We start from the raw sequence: 18,996 nt of genomic DNA on the forward strand, positions 1-18,996 counted from the left end.
TCTGCTGTTCCTGGTCTGGGTGGCAGTTACACAGGAGAGTCTGCTAAGTGACAGGTGACAACTGCCCTTTTCTGAGCCATGTCAGAAGTGCCCACTGACTCAGTTTGGGACAATTTTATCATCAGCAAAGATATTAACTGCAGTCGGTTGGATGGACTAAATGATCTAGAATAAAATCTCAGAGAAGGCACAGAGGAGGAGACGGTCACGAGCCTTGCCCTTATTTCACTCATTTATTTATTCATCCTAAAGAAAACCCAGACATTGGGCCAGGCGCTTCCGGGGACGCCATCGCCCCCTGCTGGCTGCCCCTGGAAGCGCACGCAGGTAAGCCCAGAGACTCACCCGGCCCCTGGACACTAAGGCCACATTGGTGACTCACCTCTGGCGCCTCCCAGGACCTGTTCTGGCCCCTCTCCCAGTAGCCAAGGGGTCAACTGTCATCATGTCCTCCCGCCCCACCCTCTCATGCCCTCAAAGTATCAACCCACCCTCCGTGTCTAAAAATTCATCTTCCTCATCCCTCTCCCAGCTACCCAATGTCCCACCCGCCCCTCTATTGCTCACATTCTCCTTGCTTGTTCTGAAACGTTAAAAAGAGTAAGGGACTGTAATGTGGGCGCTCGCCTGCCCGGCGTCCGCCAGGGACGCCTCGCACCCGCCAGCTGCTCTGGACAAAGGTCACAGAGCAGGAGAAGGAAGCAATGGGGGTCAGGATAAGTTTTAAAACAAGCTTCGTTTCTCTGATCGTGAAAGGCATAAACATTCACTGCAGAATGGAAACGGTTTGGAAACGTGTCATGTGTGAAGTGAAAGCTCCCCAGGATGGGGCAGCCGTGAGGGCGGAGGTTCTGCCCCAAAGGGGAGCTGACATCACGCTGGTCTTTTCTCTTTCAATAAGTTTCCTTCACATGATTCACCGACCTCTCGACAACCAAAGCATCCCTGGTCAGAAACTTTCAAGCTTCCTTCCTCAGCAGGATAAGCTGCGTCACGAATGACCCCCCGTGGGTGAGGGAACGTAGCTGACATTTGGGGGTGGAGCTCGCCGGAGCTGATCAAGGGCCGGGGCGGGCTGATGCGGAGCGAGTGGCAGAGGCTCACCTTGGAGACCCCAGATATGACGAGCGTGCTCTTCTTCCGCGGGGATTTGAGCTTCAGCTTCGAGGACTCGCTGAGCTGTCGGATGGCGACTTCGGCCACCGGGTCGGCGCCGCTCAGCACCAGTAGCTCTGCCGGAGGAAAAGCGGGCGTGAAGCACGTTAACGAAATCTGAAGCTTCGGCAGGAACTTCTGCGGCGACAGATTTGGTCTTTAAGCAGGGGTTGGCAAATATTTTCCGTAAAGGGCCAGACAGTGACTTCGTGGGCAGCCGGCCCGTCACAAGTACTCCACGCTGACTTGGAAGCTAGGAAGCAGAGGCCGGATGTCAAAGTATCCACGGCTGGGTTCTGGGGAAACTTCATGAGCAGGACAGGTGACGCCCCTGGGTCTGGAGCTGATGCTCTGTGGTTACACACTCGCCGAGGTGTACGCTTCAAATCGTACACTTTAATGAAGGTAAATATGCCTCGACTGAGGTGAAAAACAGAAACCTCTGAGCTTTGGGGAGACTGTGAACTTTGAAAGGCAACGCAGCTACTCCCTGGCCCTCCCAGGAGTGGTCGAACGCAAAAACTAGCGTTCAGGGTGACCGGGGGCTGGTTCACGAAAGCTGCTTCTTCCCAGGGTTAATTCCACACCCGGACCAACATCCGGGGAGGGCTTAACACGGACCTGTGCCCTGCAAGGAGCTCCGTGCACATTATTTCAGGTAATTAACCCCAAGTCCTCTGAGGGAGGTGCCTTTCAGTTTCCATTTGAGAAATGGGGCAGGTAGGAGACAGCCAGGTGGGCGGCGGAGCTGAGATGCCCGGCCAGGTCTCTCCCACTCAGAGCTGATGCTGGAACTCACACTAAAGTGTCTGCTGCTGCAGAAAGATGAAAAGGACAATGGGATTAAGGGGCAGGATGTTACCAGGAACTTTTTCTCAGTTTGGCCTCGACCCGCTGACAACAGATGCTACATTTTGTGTGTGTGTGTGTGTGTGTGTGTGTGTATATTTTAACGACTTAAAACATACATTGATATCCCACAAAAGGAAGATCAACTTTTTTTGGTAAACATATACACATAAAACTTTATGATAACTTTCAGTTAAACAACAAAAAAAATTTATGATATCAATTCAAAGTAGTAAAGGAATTTTAATTCCTGAGAATGTTTTTTACAGAAAAAAATTTCTCAACTTAGAACTTCCTAGAAAATGTCTAGGTCAATGCCAGGAGGGTTTGGAAAGGCCCTTAAGAGAAGGCCAGCCCAGCATCTTTCTCGGAAGTAGAGGTGGATTTGATTTCAAGAAACTAGGCCTGTTGGAAGTGATAAAATGGAAGAAATCCTTTAGGAATCACTGGATGTAAGATACTATTAAAATCTCTCTAAAAACACGGATGCTACATTTCCCAAGGCAGTGGCGAGGGACCGAGCGGCTGAGAACTCTGTAGCTGCCGACCCGGGGGGAAGAGCGGGACGTGGTGAGGATGCCTGGGGAGAGGGCTGCGCTGTGAGTCCCAGGCCTTGGGACACCAGTCGGGGGGGTGCGGAGCCCAGAGCTTCTGTCCCTCCTCGGCGAGCCCGTCCAGGTGCCAGCTGGGCCTGAGGAAGCTTGCAGGGCTCCTGGCTGCACGGTGCGGGCTGCTGCCAGCACCCACAGACCAGAGGGGGAACCACAGCAGGGATGTCAGCCTGGGGTGAAGGTGCCCCCGTGGTACAAAGCAGAGCTGAGACAGGGCCCCCAGGAGCGGCCAATGAGGGGCATTGCTTCTGTCTAGGATTTTGCAGCTGGGGGGGGGCCCTGCAGCTTCCAAACAACCAGGGAAGCTCCCACAGGGAAAGAGGCAGTTTTCCACTTCCGCCAGGTTCGGAGAACACACGGCCATCCCAAGACAGCAGCCATCACATAAGAGCTGCCTGCCCACTGCCTATCCCTCCCTGTCCTGTTCTTGACATTGGCAGGGTCAGAAACAGGACTCAGTGGACGGCGGTGGGGAGAAGCTGCCCACCCAGCCCTTCTTAGACTGCAGGTCACACGTGAGCGAAGGGAGAAAATCTAACCCCCAAATTTAGATGATGCTCTGATTCCAAGGGATAGTGACCCAGGCGACCATAAAAGTGGGAAATCTGCATTCAGAGTTCCAGGGGAACTAATCCTATTAAACAGGTTTCAGGGGACAGTGGGGGACAAAATAAAGTTGCCTTTATGATTATGGCCCCTGAGTCCTGCTTATTTTATGACATCTGTGGAACTAGTACGTTGAACAAAAGAAAAAATAACATTCAGAAATCTTACACAGTGAGGCATGAGCTAGCTTTTTGTGCTTATTTTGTTCAAGTGTTCCCTAAAACTTACGGCAGGGATGCCAACGCCACACCTGGTCTTCCGTCGACTTCCATTTCCCTTCTCTCCTTCTAGTTAGTTCCTCACTTACTATATTAAAACACCTCTCCCCAAACTCTAAAAAGGGAAAGCGTCCTTCTCACCAGATGCGGGGCTCGAGGGCAGAGCCTGAAGGAGCTGAGCGGGGACCGTCTCGAGTGGCCTTGCGTTACCTGTATCTGAGGAAGAGAACATCTTGCTGACGGGGGCGCCGTGGCAGGAGATGGCCTGGATGGAGATGTCCTTCTCGATGACCTTCACCTTGACAGGTGTTCTCAGGGGAGATTCTGCCCGGGAGACATCCTGATCACAACAGCCCTCCGAAAGCTGTCTGACTCTTACAGTTACCGGGAAGTGAAATCACACCTCACTTCAGCTCTACTTCATGCAGTTGGAAAAGGTAAGAGGCAAACCTCAAGATATTTTCAACAACCTTTCTGATTCTTTTTTTGGGGAGGGGAGGAATGCCCAAAAGGGGCATTGGAAGCCCAGGTTTAAATAAAATTTCAGAAACCTTTTGATTAAGCCGGAATCTCACTTTCTGTTTTGCATTCAAGAACAGTGCCAGGTGATTTATTCTGGGATGATAATACTTTTGTACAGGCAGGAACACATTATAAATTTAAAAAAATAATAAATCATACACTTATACAGAAGTTGTCTCCAGGGCGGTGGCCATGGGGACAGGTACAGAATTCGGCTAGATCGAAAATGACTGCACGTCAAGCCTTCGAATGAATGGCTTTTTTAACATAAGAAACTCTATACTGGCCACTCACATCTTATGTTTCAAGACAGTGTGCTGTCCCCACGTAAACGCCATGGAGTACTTAATGTAACGGGATATTTCATCTAGTATCCAGATTTTACCTTCAGAATTCACTACAGGTTTGAACCTTGCTTTGGCTTGTCATGTGTCTGACAAGATAGAAAGATAATTGTCTGGAAAAAAAAAAGCTATGCAGAAGCCTTGCCAATTACCATTCTTCCCGTACCAGGACATTTTCTTACAGATAATCCTGCAGCCTACAGCGCTCTGCAGTTTATAGAGGCGAGACATTTACAGGGGAGGCGTGACTTCAGAGTTTCTGCGGGGAGGAAACTCACCGGAGCTCAGCGGGGACGCCCTCCCTGCATCGAAGCGAGGCTTGGTTTTCACGGCAGTGACAGTAGTGACCACGGTCCCGCACGGCATCACCGTGCGGTCTTTTTCTATCTTTGCAGCAGGAACAGATGGAGGCATTTGCCAGGATTTCGCTTCACCGGGTTCGATGTAAGAAAACTGCAGAGAGGGCTGGTTACGTGCTTGGTAGTCAGCGCAGATGGACACCCCGCCATGGCACGCTGCCTGCCTTTGCAATAACCTCTGATTTCTTTAGCTGCCGCTTAGTATCATAAGTAACTTATAATTACCCAATTTCCCCGGAACTGACACAGGATGACGAGACCCAGGCTCAAACCCAGCCACTCAGCACATAATGATGGGAACAAAAGCTGGAGAACCAAACGAAATAAAAGAGCCCTTTCTGGGTTAGGCCTGCGTGAAAGGGCATCACGGAAAGTTACCTCAGATAGACAGTGCAACGCAACCCTGGGCAGGAAGCAACCCATTCATGTCTAGAAATGCCTGGAAGGAAACATCAGGTCTTGGACAAGCTTCTCGCTTTACGTTGAAGCGAGGGCAAGACCCTGACAGACATAAATGAAGATGTCCCTTTTCTCAAGTGGGTTGAGCTGGGCCTTGGCATCGTAGAGAATGACGTCATACCTCTGCAGTGACCGAACCCAATGCTGAGCTGCCCGAGGAGGACCCGCCGGTCAGCGTAAAGCTCTGTGGCCCAGAAGGCTGCTTCTTGAACAAATCCAAGGGGACAGTCGTCATCGCCAACAGAGCTAAAGGGACAGGGGACAAACAGGGAACATCGGGGGTGTCTCCATGGGGTTCCACAGGAACAGGATGCCCGCGAGCGGCTGCAACCAGAACCAACTCTGGACACACGCCCCGCTCACTGGGAGATGCTCCCGTTTCAGAACGTTTTAGAAAAGTCAAGGGCATAAAAGACAAAGGAAGGCTGTGGAACTGTTCCAGACCAAGGGAGGCTACAGATGTGAAAATCAAGAGGTAGTATCTGATCCTACACAGGACTGGGAAATACTGCTAGGAAGGACCTCAGGGGCTTGGCTGATGGAAACTGGAATCTGGGCAGTAAAGAAGTGGACCAGTGTAACTCAGGAAGCTGGTAACTGTGCTGTGGACAAATAATATCCCTACTCTTAGGAAATACGCACTGAAGAATTTAGGGTAAAGGGCCAGGATGCCCGAAACTTAAACTCACATGGTTCACACTTTACCCTCCGGGTGTGTGTGTGTGTAGACAGAGAGAGCAAAGTGAGAGCAACCAGCAATTGTGAGTACAAATAATAAAGGAAATGGGGCAAAATACTAAAAATATATGAGCCTGAGGAAAGGTTATATGGTGGTTGTTTGTTCTGGGTTGTTTTTTTTTTTAAGTTTGAAATCTCATAGATCCATCAGGCTGGACTGGAATGAAATTCCAATGGAGCCAACAGGGGTGGTGCCCCAGGAATGGATTAGGCAAACAGTGGTTCCGCCCTATGTTCAGATCACACGCCCTCTCTTGGAATGTCAGTTCTTATCTCAGGAGCATCTCTAGACTACAGAACCAGGGAAACTGCCTCAAAAATCCTTGCTAATACCTAGGAGCTTGAATTGTTTTCCCTATGCCTTTGTAACTTTAGGAGGTAACCAGATGGCTAGGTTTCACAGCTGAATAAGCCAGGGAAGGGTCACCTCTCCCAAGTTTGGTATGTTCATAGGGATTCCTAAAAACCTAATAAATACTGAAACTACTGATTTACACACATACACACCAGGTCCATGCTCACTTTAGTGATTTTTACCTCTATTTGTTGCTGACTTGTATCTAAAGCATGTGTCCAAGTTAAGCTGCTATGGCTTATTCTACAAGGAAAAGTCAGCTGTAATTCATGGAGACAGAGAGCAGAAGGGTGGGGGCCAGGGGCTGGGGGAGGGGCCTGGGGAGCGAGTGTCTAATGGGGACAGAGTTTCGGTTTTGTAAGATGAATTCTGGAGATGCATGGCGGTGATGGTTGCACAACCATGTGAATGCACTTAACACCACTGAATTCTACACTCAAAAGTTGCCAAGATGGTAACTTTTAAGTTATATGTATCAACACAATTAAAAACTGAAGAAAAAAAATAAAAGTAAAAGGTCTATTAAGGCTAAGAGGGTTGAGAACTGCTCTAAGCCAAGAACTGTTGAATAAAAGATTTTTGATATTTGTTTAAAAAAAAAGAAAAAGAAAAAGAACCAGTTGAATATACTTTCCCAAAATGTTTGACCTTGCTAATAACAGAATGGACTTCCAACCAAACATTCCCTTGGGAAGACCTGGAGTGGCTTAGGGGGAGGGGCCGAGGCTCTGCCGGGTCTCCCGCCCTCCCCACCCCAAGGCCCTGGTCAGGGCCACTGGATGACCCTCCCAGAGAGCAGGGTCTCCGTCCGCCTGCTGACCACCCACCTTCTGAGGATTGCCCATCCTCTGAAATCTGCAGGTGCAACTCCCTCGACTTGGCATTCAACTCACTGTGGAAAGGAAGAAGGGCCATGAATCCTTAAAAATGCTTTACTATTTTCTTGAAATAGTATTTTTTTTCCCTGATGATAGAAAGGAATGCAAATCACCATCAATATTTAAGAAACAACAGAGATATATAACCAAAATACAAAGATTATCTGCAACTTCACCATCCAGAAATAGTTAATGTTAATATTTGGTGACTAGTCTCCTAGGGTAATCCAATGGGACTTTCTGAATGATGGTGGAAATGTTCTGTAAAGCTGCTATCAAATTCGGTGGCCACTAGCCACATACAGCTATTCAGAACTTGAAACGAGGCCAGTGCAAACTGAGGAACTGGGTTTAATTTTGTTTGCTTTTAATTAATTGAAATTTAAAGAGCTACCTGTGGCTGGTAGGTACTGTATTGAAAGATATAGCCATATAGTTGTCTGAAAACAAATATAGAACATAACATACCTCTCTCCTCCTTTGTAACCTATTTTTTTCACTTAAGATATCATGGACATCTTTCCATGTCAGTAACTACAGAGCAACATCCTTTTTAACAGGTGTCTAGTATTCCACTATCTAGCCTTAAAAGATTTTATTCAGCCAGTTCCTTAATAACCAACCCTTAATAATGGGTTCTTTCCAATATTTTGTAACTATAAACAAGCTGAGATAAATATCCTCACACATGTATCTTTGCACACACTGTGTGATTATTTCCTTAGGAAAAGAGCAATTGCCAATCAAAAGGTACATGCATATAAGAGATTTTCTTTTTTTATACATATTGATGACCTCCAGAATGATTATTCTAATATATACAGTATTTCCACTGGCTTTTCTCACTTTTTCTTTACCAACCTATAAGGCGAAAAACAATCTCTTTTGTTTAAGTTTGCATTACTTCAGCTATTACTGAGATTGAACATCTTTTCAGATGTTTCTGGCTATCTACGGCTCTTACTTTTGCTTTTCTGGTACAGAAGTTTTGCCCAGTTTTCTAAGAGAGTGCTCATATTTTCATTAATAATTTATAAAGGCTCTTTATATTATACATGGGACACCTTCTTCCATTACTTTTTCTAATTATTGTTTACGCACCAGAAAGTGATTGATTTCTGTATTTTTGTACTCAGCTACTTTACTGAAATATTATTTACATTAGTTTTTATAATATTATTATTTCTACCCTATATTCATTATTTCTAATAGCTTCAATTGATTTTCTGGAGTCGTCTAAATATGCAATAATATTATCTCCAAGTAACGATTAGTTTTGCCTCTTATTTGTGTACTATTTATTTTTCTTATCTAATTGCATTAACTAGTACTTCTAGAACAAAACAGTTGGTATCCTTCTCTTGACTTTAGTGGGACTGTTCCTACTACTTATGACTTACAGTGATTTTTTGTTTTTAATCATATGAAAAAAGTGACCATAAATCTTGTTCTAATTAAGTTTTAAAAATTAGAGATGGTTATTAAATGTCACTGAATATCGTTTAGGCATACAGAGAAATAATAAGTTTGTTTTCTCCCTTGATCTAGTGACACAGTGGATTTCATTAATAGATCTCGTCACATTAAACCATCCTTGCATTTCTGGTATGAACTCAGTCGGTCTTGGTGTATTATTTTTAATGTGCTACTGGATTCTATTTGATAATACATTAGTCAGAATTCCTACATCATAATTTGTAAGTGGTCTACAATTTTCCTTTTTTCCATTCTCTTTGTCAGATTTGGGTATCAATCGGAAGTTCCCTTCCATTCTGCTCTGGAAGGTGTGTGTTTCTAAAGCAAGTGTGGAAGGCCCAACAACAGATCTCTCGTCACAGCAGGGCATGGGTATGTAGGTGAGGAGTGAATCGATACTAAGAGCTGCCTTCAAAAAGAAATCCAGGGCTTCCCTGGTGGCGCAGTGGTTGAGAGTCTGCCTGCCGATGCAGTGGACACGGGTTCTTGCCCCGGTCCGGGAAGATCCCACATGCCGCGGAGCGGCTGCTACCGTGAGCCATGACCGCTGAGCCTGCGCGTCCGGAAGCCTGTGAAATTTTTTATATTTTCTTTTTTCCTCCCTCCCTCCCTCCCTTCCATCCTCCCTCCCTCCCTTCTTTTGTATGAACGGTGCTGCAGAATGGTTTTAGAATTTGGCAGTCCTGAGTAGGTGTGGCCATGGAAACCCGGGCCCCGTACGCACAAGGTGAATTCTTCTTCCCAGGTGAGGGTGGTAGTGTTTTTCGAGAGGGTGCTGGAGAACTTCTGGATGGGATCATTCAGCTGAACTACACATACTGGGTTAATGTTGCCTGTAATCAAACAGAGGGGCACCATACTGGCTTTTATTTTTGTTTTCTAGTTGCATTAAGACAGTTTGCATCTAAAAGAAAGGCCGAGTTAAATGTCTGGTCTTGGCTCACTGGACCTGTGGCTCAGAGGGTCCAGTGTTCCTTTCATTTGCCATTTACAAACTCTCAAAGCACCTCATCTGGGGATACTCACTGGATGTCCACAGCCCCGGGCTGCCCCAAGTGCCCCTGCTCCCCCCTCGGTTCTGACTGCGGGCACAGCTCTCTGGTGAGGGCCCTCCCGGGGGGCCACATCACTCCAGCAGAGATGTGGGCCTCACTTTGGACAAAACTAACAGCTTGGAAAAGGAAGGGCATCTGGGGTAACTGCTAAATCTGGGGATACCTCCCAGAGAACCCATTTCCCTCTTACAAAGATGTAGGTTTGTTTTTTTTGCTTTTGTTTTTTTTTGTGGTACGCGGGCCTCTCACTGTTGTGGCCTCTCCCGTTGCGGAGCAACAGGCTCCGGACGCGCAGGCTCAGCGGCCACGGCTCATGGGCCCAGACGCTCCGCGGCATGTGGGATCTTCCCGGACCGGGGCACGAACCCGCGTCCCCTGCATCGGCAGGCGGACTCTCAACCACTGCACCACCAGGGAAGCCCAGATGTAGGTTTTTATACCTAACTCAGCTCAGTCAAAACTTTTGGAGGTATTTGATCCAGATAACAGGACATTTCACTAGTGAACAATTGTGTCTGCTTCGAGGCAATGCTTGCCCCATGGCAGAAAGCCGTGAATATACTGTGTAATCAATAATCAACGGTAGGGCTTCCCTGGTGGCGCAGTGGTTGAGAGTCCGCCTGCCGATGCAGGGGACGCGGGTGCGCGCCCCGGTCCACCCTCTACCGCGTACCAGGTGGTGTTCGGTGTTCTACACACATCATCTTACTAACCACCACAGTCACTTTCAAGGAGAGATTCTGACTCAGATGGGGACCTGCTGGCAGAGGTTAGAAATTGGGACCCCAACCTTGGCGGACTGGGTCCCGGGAGCCCCTCCCGGCTGCTAAGCGGCGTGGCCTCAGGGGGCGAGGTGTGAGTTACCAAAACACCACCCACACCCAGCTTCATTCACAGAGTTTCTAGGTAGTTCAGTGTGTCCCACCTGCACTTCTGGAACAGGAGGAAACTCCCCACAAATCAATATAAGTAACCCCGATGTTCTCAGACAATACAAAGAACTCATCGCTACTCTTAGCAAAAACCACACCACAGTGGAAAGATGTGTCCAGTCCCAGGCTACTAGGCATCCGGGGTCTCAGCGCTGACTCAGAATCACCGAAAAGGAATCACCCATTCTGCAATGTTTCTGTCTTGTCTCCACAGCAGCCTCTCTGGGCAACACAGGGTTCCCGGTGGGCCCAAAGCCTTCCGGACACCCCAAATCCCCCCAGGTGGCACCCCCCTTCCACAGGAGGAAGCAAAGGCCACGGACAACCCACAAGGCACCTCCTCCCCTCTGCTCACACTGCACGCGGTCACATCCACAGCCAGCCGGGTGCCCTGCCCTCACCTGGGTGCCCCTGCCGCGCCACCACCCACCTGAAGCACCAGGATGGCTCAGCAGCGAGGCTCGAATATTCTTCACCAATAGTTTGAGCTCATGAGCCCTTGGAGGTTTGGGGGGGCAGGATTCCTGAGTAGATGAAGTGCGCTGCAGGTGCTGCAAAAAGGAAGACAAAGAACGGTGAGCCGTGGCAAAGAGGCCGTGGCCGCTGGACACCTGCTACGCGGAAGGAATCTTCAAGAAAACCTCCAGAGGGAGCCTGGCTCCCAGGCCTGCTCTGTCACAACTGGGGAGGGAGGGTACCAGTCACCCACAGCTGCTTCCCCTCCTTGGGAGCCTTGTACATCCCACAGAAAGCGAGCGAGGGAGTTAAGCATTCACCCAGAGAGGACTCCCCTGAATCTCACTGTGGGTGGAGATGGGGCCACGCGTGACCCAGGGAAGGAGCTTGAGACAGAGTGGGGTGCCCTCCCTGGGATGCAGGGGCCCACTGCCCACTAGCACTAAGTGTGACACCAGCCAGGACACTGGCTACTTCCCACCTCCTGGCAGACCTGCCATCCACGTGGGGAGGATCTAAGTGTCATCCAGGTGCCACGCTAGGGACAAAGCAGAGGCAGGTACCCCTTAAGCCTGCTTCATCACCATATCCTCAAATGGGCATCAAGGTGTTTCCCACAGAGAGCCTCCCCAAGATTGTGGGACCTCACCTTCAGACCAGCCTTTCTCAAGCTAGCTTCCACCTCCCACTCATGGCTACGAGTGTTATTTACAAGGGGCTCCTTAGGTACAAACATTTGGGAATCCTGGGAAAGCTTCCCAGAGACATCACAGGCCTCTGCACGGCGAGCGCCTCCCAGGGAGGGATCCTAAGAGCTGATCTGACCTCAGAGTGCTTTTGGGGGGGGAGGGGGGATGCTTACTAACATCTCAAGCGACTGTAGTGTTCTTTAGGTCACCACCTAGAAAACACGATTCTGAGCCAGGGCAGGGCCTTGCCCACTGTGAGCTGCAGGTGCTGGGAGGCCAAGAAGTAATCACAGAAGTCCTCAAGACCCAGGTCCCTGTGCACCGGGGACAGAGTAGCCACATGTCTGGGGCGGAGATGCAATGTTTCCTCAATTGAGTATGTGTGATGGCCAATCTTATGTGTTGACTTGACTGGACCACGGGGTGCCCAGCATGTGAGACGTGATTCTGGGTATGTCTTCGAGGAGGTTTCTGCCTGAGATTTACATTTAGATCAACAGACCGTGGAAAGCAGATTGCCCTCCCCACTGCGGTGGGCCTCGTCCAATCAGGTGAAGGCCTGAATAGAACAAAGGGCTGACTCTCCCTCAGATAAGAGGGAATTCCTCATGCCTGACTGCCTTAGAGCTGGGATATCCATTTTTCCCTGTCTTTGGACTTGAGTGGAAACATCAGCTCTCCTGGGTCCCAGCCTGCTGGCTTCTCCTGCAACTCTTGGGGCTTGTCAGCCTCTGGCATGAGCCAACTCCGTAGAATAAGTCTCCTTATATATATAAATATATATATTTTATACATAAATATGTAATTGGCTCATGCGGTTATGAAGGCTATTTTATACACACACACACACCCATTGGTTCTGTTTCTCTAGAGAACCCTAATATAATATGCATGTTATTTTGATACATACACTCTACAAATTTATTTAAAAGCATTATTGAATTTATGGTAGTCCTGGTCCCTCTATTTTCTGAATCAGTGTATTCTAAAAATGCAGTACTATTTTGTGACGTTTCTCAAATTTTGACATTAAAAATGTATAGTCGTATTCAAAACAGGCAGCTCTGATTTGAACTAAGCCACCAGGATAGAATTACTGAAAGAGAGAACAGCCAAGCCTCTGCTCTCACCTCTGGGAAGCCTGGCCTGAGCCCCCATCTCTGGGCCGAGCCCCACCTGGCGGCACAGCCCTGGGAACCCTGCGCGCACACCCGCAAACCCCTCCCTCTGCTCGTCTTACTCAGCTGTTCCTCTGATGCGTCAGGTTTCTCATGTTCTGATAACCCTCAACACCCAGAGCGAACCACAAAGCACTGTGATCCCCTGATATCTGTGCAGTGAATCAAAGAGATTTTGTCTCCACGCTCTACACATTCACAGTGGTGATGCCCTAACAGGAACCAGAGACTGAGAGCCTGCGTCAAAAAATCATATGAAGAGCTATACTTTAGGGACTTCCCTGGCTCTCCAGTGGTTAAGACTTCGCCTTCCAAGGCAGAGGGTGAGGGTTCGATCCCTGGTCAGGGAGCTAAGATCCTACATGCCTCGTGGCCAGAAACCCAAAACATAAAACACAGAAGCTATACTGGAATAAATTCAATAAAGACTTAAAAAGACACAAAGTTACACTTTCACACGGACTTCACCCCCCACTATATAATAGCAGTGGATCATCTACCCTGCCACATAAAAATACTGGAAAGACAGGAGAAACAACCCTAGCGACTGTAAATGTATGTTTTGCACAGGCATCACGAAAAGATCTGCTCATGACTGGGAGAATTAATTGACCTCAATCCAAGGGTTTTAGATGTGTCGCCAAAAGAGATGTGCGTGACCAAGCCCAGGGAGGCTGTCCTGGGCAAATGCCCTGGACGTGAATTTAGCCAGAGAATTGGCACCTAATTGGGCGGTGAGGAGGGCCCCAGCATGGGGAGGGGGGTCGTCAGCGTGGGAAGGACCCCACAGAGGAGATGGCCTCGTGTGTCCACACTGCCTGAGGGCGACAGACCCCTGAGAGGCAGTGTGGACGGAGGCTGTCCCCGTCCTGGGCTAGAAGTCTGTGGGTCCAGTGCGCTCACTCTGCCTGCCTCGGGGCAGTCCCCAGGTACCTTAGTTCTGGAAGGGTGCGATCCCAGACAACAGGCTCTGGGGGCACAGCGAAAAGTCAAGTTCTGGCTCCTAAAAGGAGAGGATCTGGGCTACTTCGGCTTGGACTCTGCTGAGTGGGCCAGACTCCTCTTCCTTTCCTCCCATGGGGCTTCGGAACCCTGTGCCCTGAACTCAGAGCTTTGCCCCAGACCGTGGTCATCACCCACCAGCAAGCGACCGTGCAATCTCGCTCTACCGCATGCAGGGATGGGGGGGCGACGTGGGAAATGCACACAAATTCTCCAGGCGGGTGGACCACGGTCCTTCAGGGGGTCATGAAGCACCCACAACCCGGTGAACTGGTTTACCTGAACTCCCCTCACATCCGTAGGCTTTGTGCTCAGAACCGCTGATGGGGACGCAGAGCTAACCAGGTGCTTCACAACGTCCTTGAGACTTTCAGAGACTGCGTCTGCCCCAACCGCCGGGTCCTGCCGAAAGAGGAGGGAGTCACCAAGCCAGCTCGCAACCAGGCACGTGTACAAGTGGGCAAGCAAATGCATGGCTCTCCAGATGTCCCTGGGACAAAACAGACTTGGGGTCACCAGGGCTCCAGGAGATCAGACTAGGACAGTGAGACACTCACTCACTCTTATCTTTGCCGATCTAGAAGTCACTCATCCTCCTTGTTTTTTTTTTTTTTGCGGTACGCGGGCCTCTCACTGCTGTGGCCTCTCCCGTTGCGGAGCAACAGGCTCCGGACGCGCAGGCTCAGCAGCCATGGCTCACGGACGCAGCCGCTCTGCGGCACGTGGGATCTTCCCGGACCGGGGCACGAACCCGCGTCCCCCGCATCGGCAGGCGGACTCTCAACCACTGGGGCCACCAGGGAAGCCCCATCCTCCTTGTTTTTAAAAGTTAAAGATAAGACATGTGCAACACAGACATGTGTTAACATTTCTGTGTATATCTTTTCAGTCCTTTCCTGTAAACATACAGGCACACGTTTTTTCTTTCTTGCCTGATGTTTGATTTTTTTTTTTTTTTTTTTATTAAAAGGTAGTCAAGGGACTTCCCTGGTGGTCCGCTGGTTACAACGTCACCTTCCAATGCAGGGGTTGCGGGTTCAATCCCTGGTTGGGGAGCTAAGATCCCACATGCTTTGCGGCCAAAAACAAAACAAAACAAAACACCAAAACGTAAAAGCAGGGGCAATCATGTAACAAATTCAATAAAGACTTTAAAAATGGCCCACATCAAAAATAAATAAGAAGAAAAAAAAATAAATGGTATTCAAGTAAATGGAAAGGCTCAATAAAAATGAAGACAAGCTTGTAGAAGAATAACACAGCAGGATGACTTGCATCACCAGGTGTCAAGCTCTATAAGGCTACAATAATTAATACCCAACAGAAACGCGCTCATGTGTCCTAGAATGTTCAGAGCACCACTATGCGTAATGACCCCAAACTGGAAACTACCTAAGTATCCATCAATACCTGAACAGATACACAAGTTCTGGTACAGTCACACAATGGAATACCACAGGGCGATGAGCACAAACAATGTACAAGCACACACAAAGACACACGTGAATCTCACAGACATAATGTTAAGTGAACGAAACCAGACACAGAAAAACACATACACAGTACTGCATGATTCCTTTATTTAAAGTACCAAAACAAGCAAAACTAAGCTAATGCCGTTTGTGGGCAGAATCCTAAGATGACCCTCAACGAGTCACGTTCTGCATCGTCCCCTCGCCTTGAGGGCAGGTGGCGCCCGTGACTTGCTTCCAGCCAACGGAATACGGCAAAGTGATGTGACGGCCAAAGGTTATGTTATATACCACTCCCTCTTAGCAAACCAGAGCAAGAGATTCTCCTAACCTTGAAGAAGTCAGCTTCCATGTGTGAGGGGGCCACATGGCACAGAACCGCAGGGCTTCAAGGAGCTGAGAGCAGCCCCAGCCCACAGCCATCAAGGAACTGAGGACCTCAGTCCTACAACCACAAGGAACCAAGTTTTGCCAACAACCATAGGAGACTGGAAGAGGATCCCGAGCTCTAGGAAGGACAGTCAGCCCAGACCATGATGACAGCCCATGAGACCCCGAGCAGGGGACCCAGTTAAGCCTGGACTGACTGACAGATACTATGCGGTAAACGTGTGTTGTTTCACGCGGCTGGGTTTGAGGTGATTATTAGTTGCAAGCACAGATAAGTCATACATGTTAGAAGTCAGGGGCATGGTTACCCTTTGTAGGGGCTGCAGGTAGTGAGTGGAAGCGGGTGGAGGGGGGTTTTCTGGGGAGCTGACCCTGCTCTGTTTGTGGCGCTGGGCACTCATGAATGGTCAGTGTGTGAAAGCTTCAATCAGCTGCATGCTTACAATACGTGCACTTTTCTGCATATCTTATCTCTCATTTTTTAAGCAAGGAGGATCTATTTTTTAAAATCTCAGTTAAAAGCCTTGTTTAAATATAATAGCTTTCGTTTTGAACTCTTAAGAGCTGGATCTGGCTGGACACTTGCTGAAAGAAAATGTCGAACCCTGCCAGCTCTGCTGCCATCCACGCCATCATTCCGTGGTTTCAGGAGAGCAGCTGCAGTGTGGTGAGTGCCGGTGCTCGGCCACCCTGGCCATGATTCTGGCTCTGCCATTGACGGCTCCAGGGCCCTCTGTGTCCCTCGTCACTTCTGGTGTAAATGTCCCCACTGTGGGGCTCCAGCACCCCCCTGCGCAGGGGGATGGACACTGGCAGGACTTGATTTCCACCAGGACCACAGACCTATTGAAAAATCTTCCAACTTGCGGGGCTGGAAGTGATTTCAGAAATTGGTCTGTGGTGTCCCAAGGACAACCAGCTGGCCAGGCCTTGTTACAGCAAACTTAGGCCAAATCGGCCATTTACTGAAAATCTACCCTCTCTGCCAGGAACTCTAAACTACTAATAATCAAAATGGCTCACACTTACGCCACTCTTAGGATGTGTCAGGCTCGATGCTACGCACTTACACATACTAACTAGTTTAATCCCCACAACCACGTTGAAAATCATCATCCCCATTTTACAGATGAGGAAACTGAGGCACAGAGAAATTAATTAGCATGTGTGGGGTCTCGCAGCTCATAAGTGGCAGAGCTGAGAGTTAAGCCCAGGCACTAAGGCTCCAGGGTCTGCACTGAGAACCGCTCCGCCATCATCCTTCTCTTATTGCAATAGGTTCTTGATACCCTGATTTTTAAACTGAGGTGGATCCACATAACATAAATGTAACCATTTTAAGGTATGCATTTCAGTGGTGTTTAGTACATACATACACGGTGTTGTAAAACGATCACCTCTATCTAGTTCCGAAACATTTCCATCACCTCCAAAGTAAACACTTCACTCATAAGCAGTCGCTCCCCAATCCTCCCCACGACAGCCCCTGCCAGCCACTAATCTGCTTTGCATCTTCATGGATTTGTGCATTCTGGGTATTTCATAGAAATGGGATCATATGACAGGGTCATTTATGTCTGGCTTCTTTTACTGAGCACAATGTTTTCAAGGTTCATTCATAATCTAGCACATATTAGTACTCCCATCTTTTTAACGAGTGAATAATAGACCATTTATGGATGTACTGCACTTGGTTTATCTATTTCTATCTCTTTTAACCCGCACATTTCTCCTCACTTGACAGAGGAGGAAACCAAGGGGGAAAGATGGGTTCTGGGGTGCTCAGAGACCATCACATTTTAGATCCACAGAGCAGCTGACTTGGCGACCTTCCTTTATAGCTGTCCCCCTGCCCCCGTGCCATCTCAACCACCAGGGGTCCAAGGGGTTACTAAGCCCACAGGACCCAGCTCCAAGGGGCTACTAAGCCCACAGGACCCAGCTCCAAGGGGCTGTTTAATCCCACAGAATTACTTCATTGGGAAAGTCACGCTTCTCGTTAATATGGGGAGCCCATGGTTGGCAGAGAAACGTACGGGGCCTTGTGGGGAGCAAGGTGTGAAGACGACGCACAGTATGCCACTGAGTGGGTGGGAATGGGGGAATAAGGTCCGTTTCCGTTTTTCAAAAGGAAACCTAGGATGGGTAAACGAAAACGAAAGAAACAAGCGAGCAGAGAGCAGGGCATGGATGGGGTGGGGGAGGGGAATGGAGACGGGACTTCTGCACACAGCAGTTCATGTAATTTTGACTTTTGAAGTATGTTAACATTCTGCATGTTCAAAAACTATGTAAATCAACAGAGATGGGGGACAAAACCTGAAACGGCACCAACAGGAGCAAACGCTGACACCTGCTTACATGAACTCACATCAGGTTGGTAACATAACCACACAGAGGAAAGCACTTAATTTGACTAGCTTTTGAACACAGAACTCAGTACCCCCTCGGCGGGATACACTCTGCTATGAAGACCAGCAGAGCAATCTTGGACTTCAGAAGTTTGATGTCAGAGGTGGCAGGGGAGCCGTTTACGGAACCGTTCTGTGTGTACTGCAGGCCTGAAAAAGCAGTGCCAGGTGGGGGAAAGCAGATGCAAACGTGGGCGGGAAGGAGAAAAAGAAAATAAAGCAGTGACTAGGGAAACACTTAACACACGAACTTTGTACAACTAAATGGTCAGGCCAACAATTCCACTTCTGACCTATGCAAGGGAAAAGAATTACAATTCAAACTTCTTAGTCTTAAAAACAAACTGCCTACATCTATATCAAGGCTCCAACTTGATTATACTATTTATGGACATGCTTGTTGTCCTATTATGGACAAATTAGTAAATTTCATTACTATTTATGGACAAATTAGTAAATTTCCCACGATCTTTCCAGCAACTGAAAGTGACAGCACCCATGTGACTGGGCAGGCCCCTCCTTCTCCCAAATTCACTTCCTCACACCCCCAGGACCACAGGAAGCAGGGAGATCACCTTCAGACTTGAGAGACAGCTATGCAAAAGCTGTGGGGAGAAAGGAGGTGGTGGCCTTGGAAGCCAGGCTTTGGACTCAGGCTGAGCTGTAGGTGAGTCGAGCGCCCTCACAGTGAAGGAAAGCATCTGAGGGTCAGGTGTGATAGAACGGTGAGGAAAACCTAGGTTCCATCACTGCCATGGTTTTCAACCACTGCACACAAGTGCTTTAAAAAATCCCCGGTCCAGGGGCCTCCCTGGTGGCGCAGTGGTTGGGAGTCCGCCTG

At 48.7% G+C, this 18,996-nt stretch overlaps 1 protein-coding gene across 4 annotated transcripts in view; it reads right to left on the minus strand.

Annotated features, from left to right (window-relative positions):
- Positions 1 to 18,996, minus strand: part of C2CD2 (C2 calcium dependent domain containing 2) — a 62,433-nt gene that overhangs the window by 9,979 nt on the left and 33,458 nt on the right. For all 4 annotated transcript variants that reach the window (XM_024758260.1, XM_024758257.1, XM_024758259.1 and 1 more), the window contains exons 5-12: positions 14,162 to 14,284; positions 10,988 to 11,108; positions 9,295 to 9,403; positions 7,044 to 7,108; positions 5,245 to 5,369; positions 4,584 to 4,758; positions 3,650 to 3,763; positions 1,105 to 1,232 (exon numbers count right to left, since the gene is read on the minus strand). In XM_024758260.1, coding sequence (XP_024614028.1) covers positions 1,105 to 1,232; positions 3,650 to 3,763; positions 4,584 to 4,758; positions 5,245 to 5,369; positions 7,044 to 7,108; positions 9,295 to 9,403; positions 10,988 to 11,108; positions 14,162 to 14,284 — 960 coding nt within the window. The remainder of the gene's footprint in view (positions 1 to 1,104; positions 1,233 to 3,649; positions 3,764 to 4,583; positions 4,759 to 5,244; positions 5,370 to 7,043; positions 7,109 to 9,294; positions 9,404 to 10,987; positions 11,109 to 14,161; positions 14,285 to 18,996) is intronic.

The sequence above is a fragment of the Neophocaena asiaeorientalis genome, unplaced genomic scaffold, assembly GCF_003031525.2.
Source record: "Neophocaena asiaeorientalis asiaeorientalis breed wild unplaced genomic scaffold, Neophocaena_asiaeorientalis_V1.1 scaffold45, whole genome shotgun sequence".
Lineage (NCBI taxonomy): Eukaryota > Metazoa > Chordata > Mammalia > Artiodactyla > Phocoenidae > Neophocaena > Neophocaena asiaeorientalis.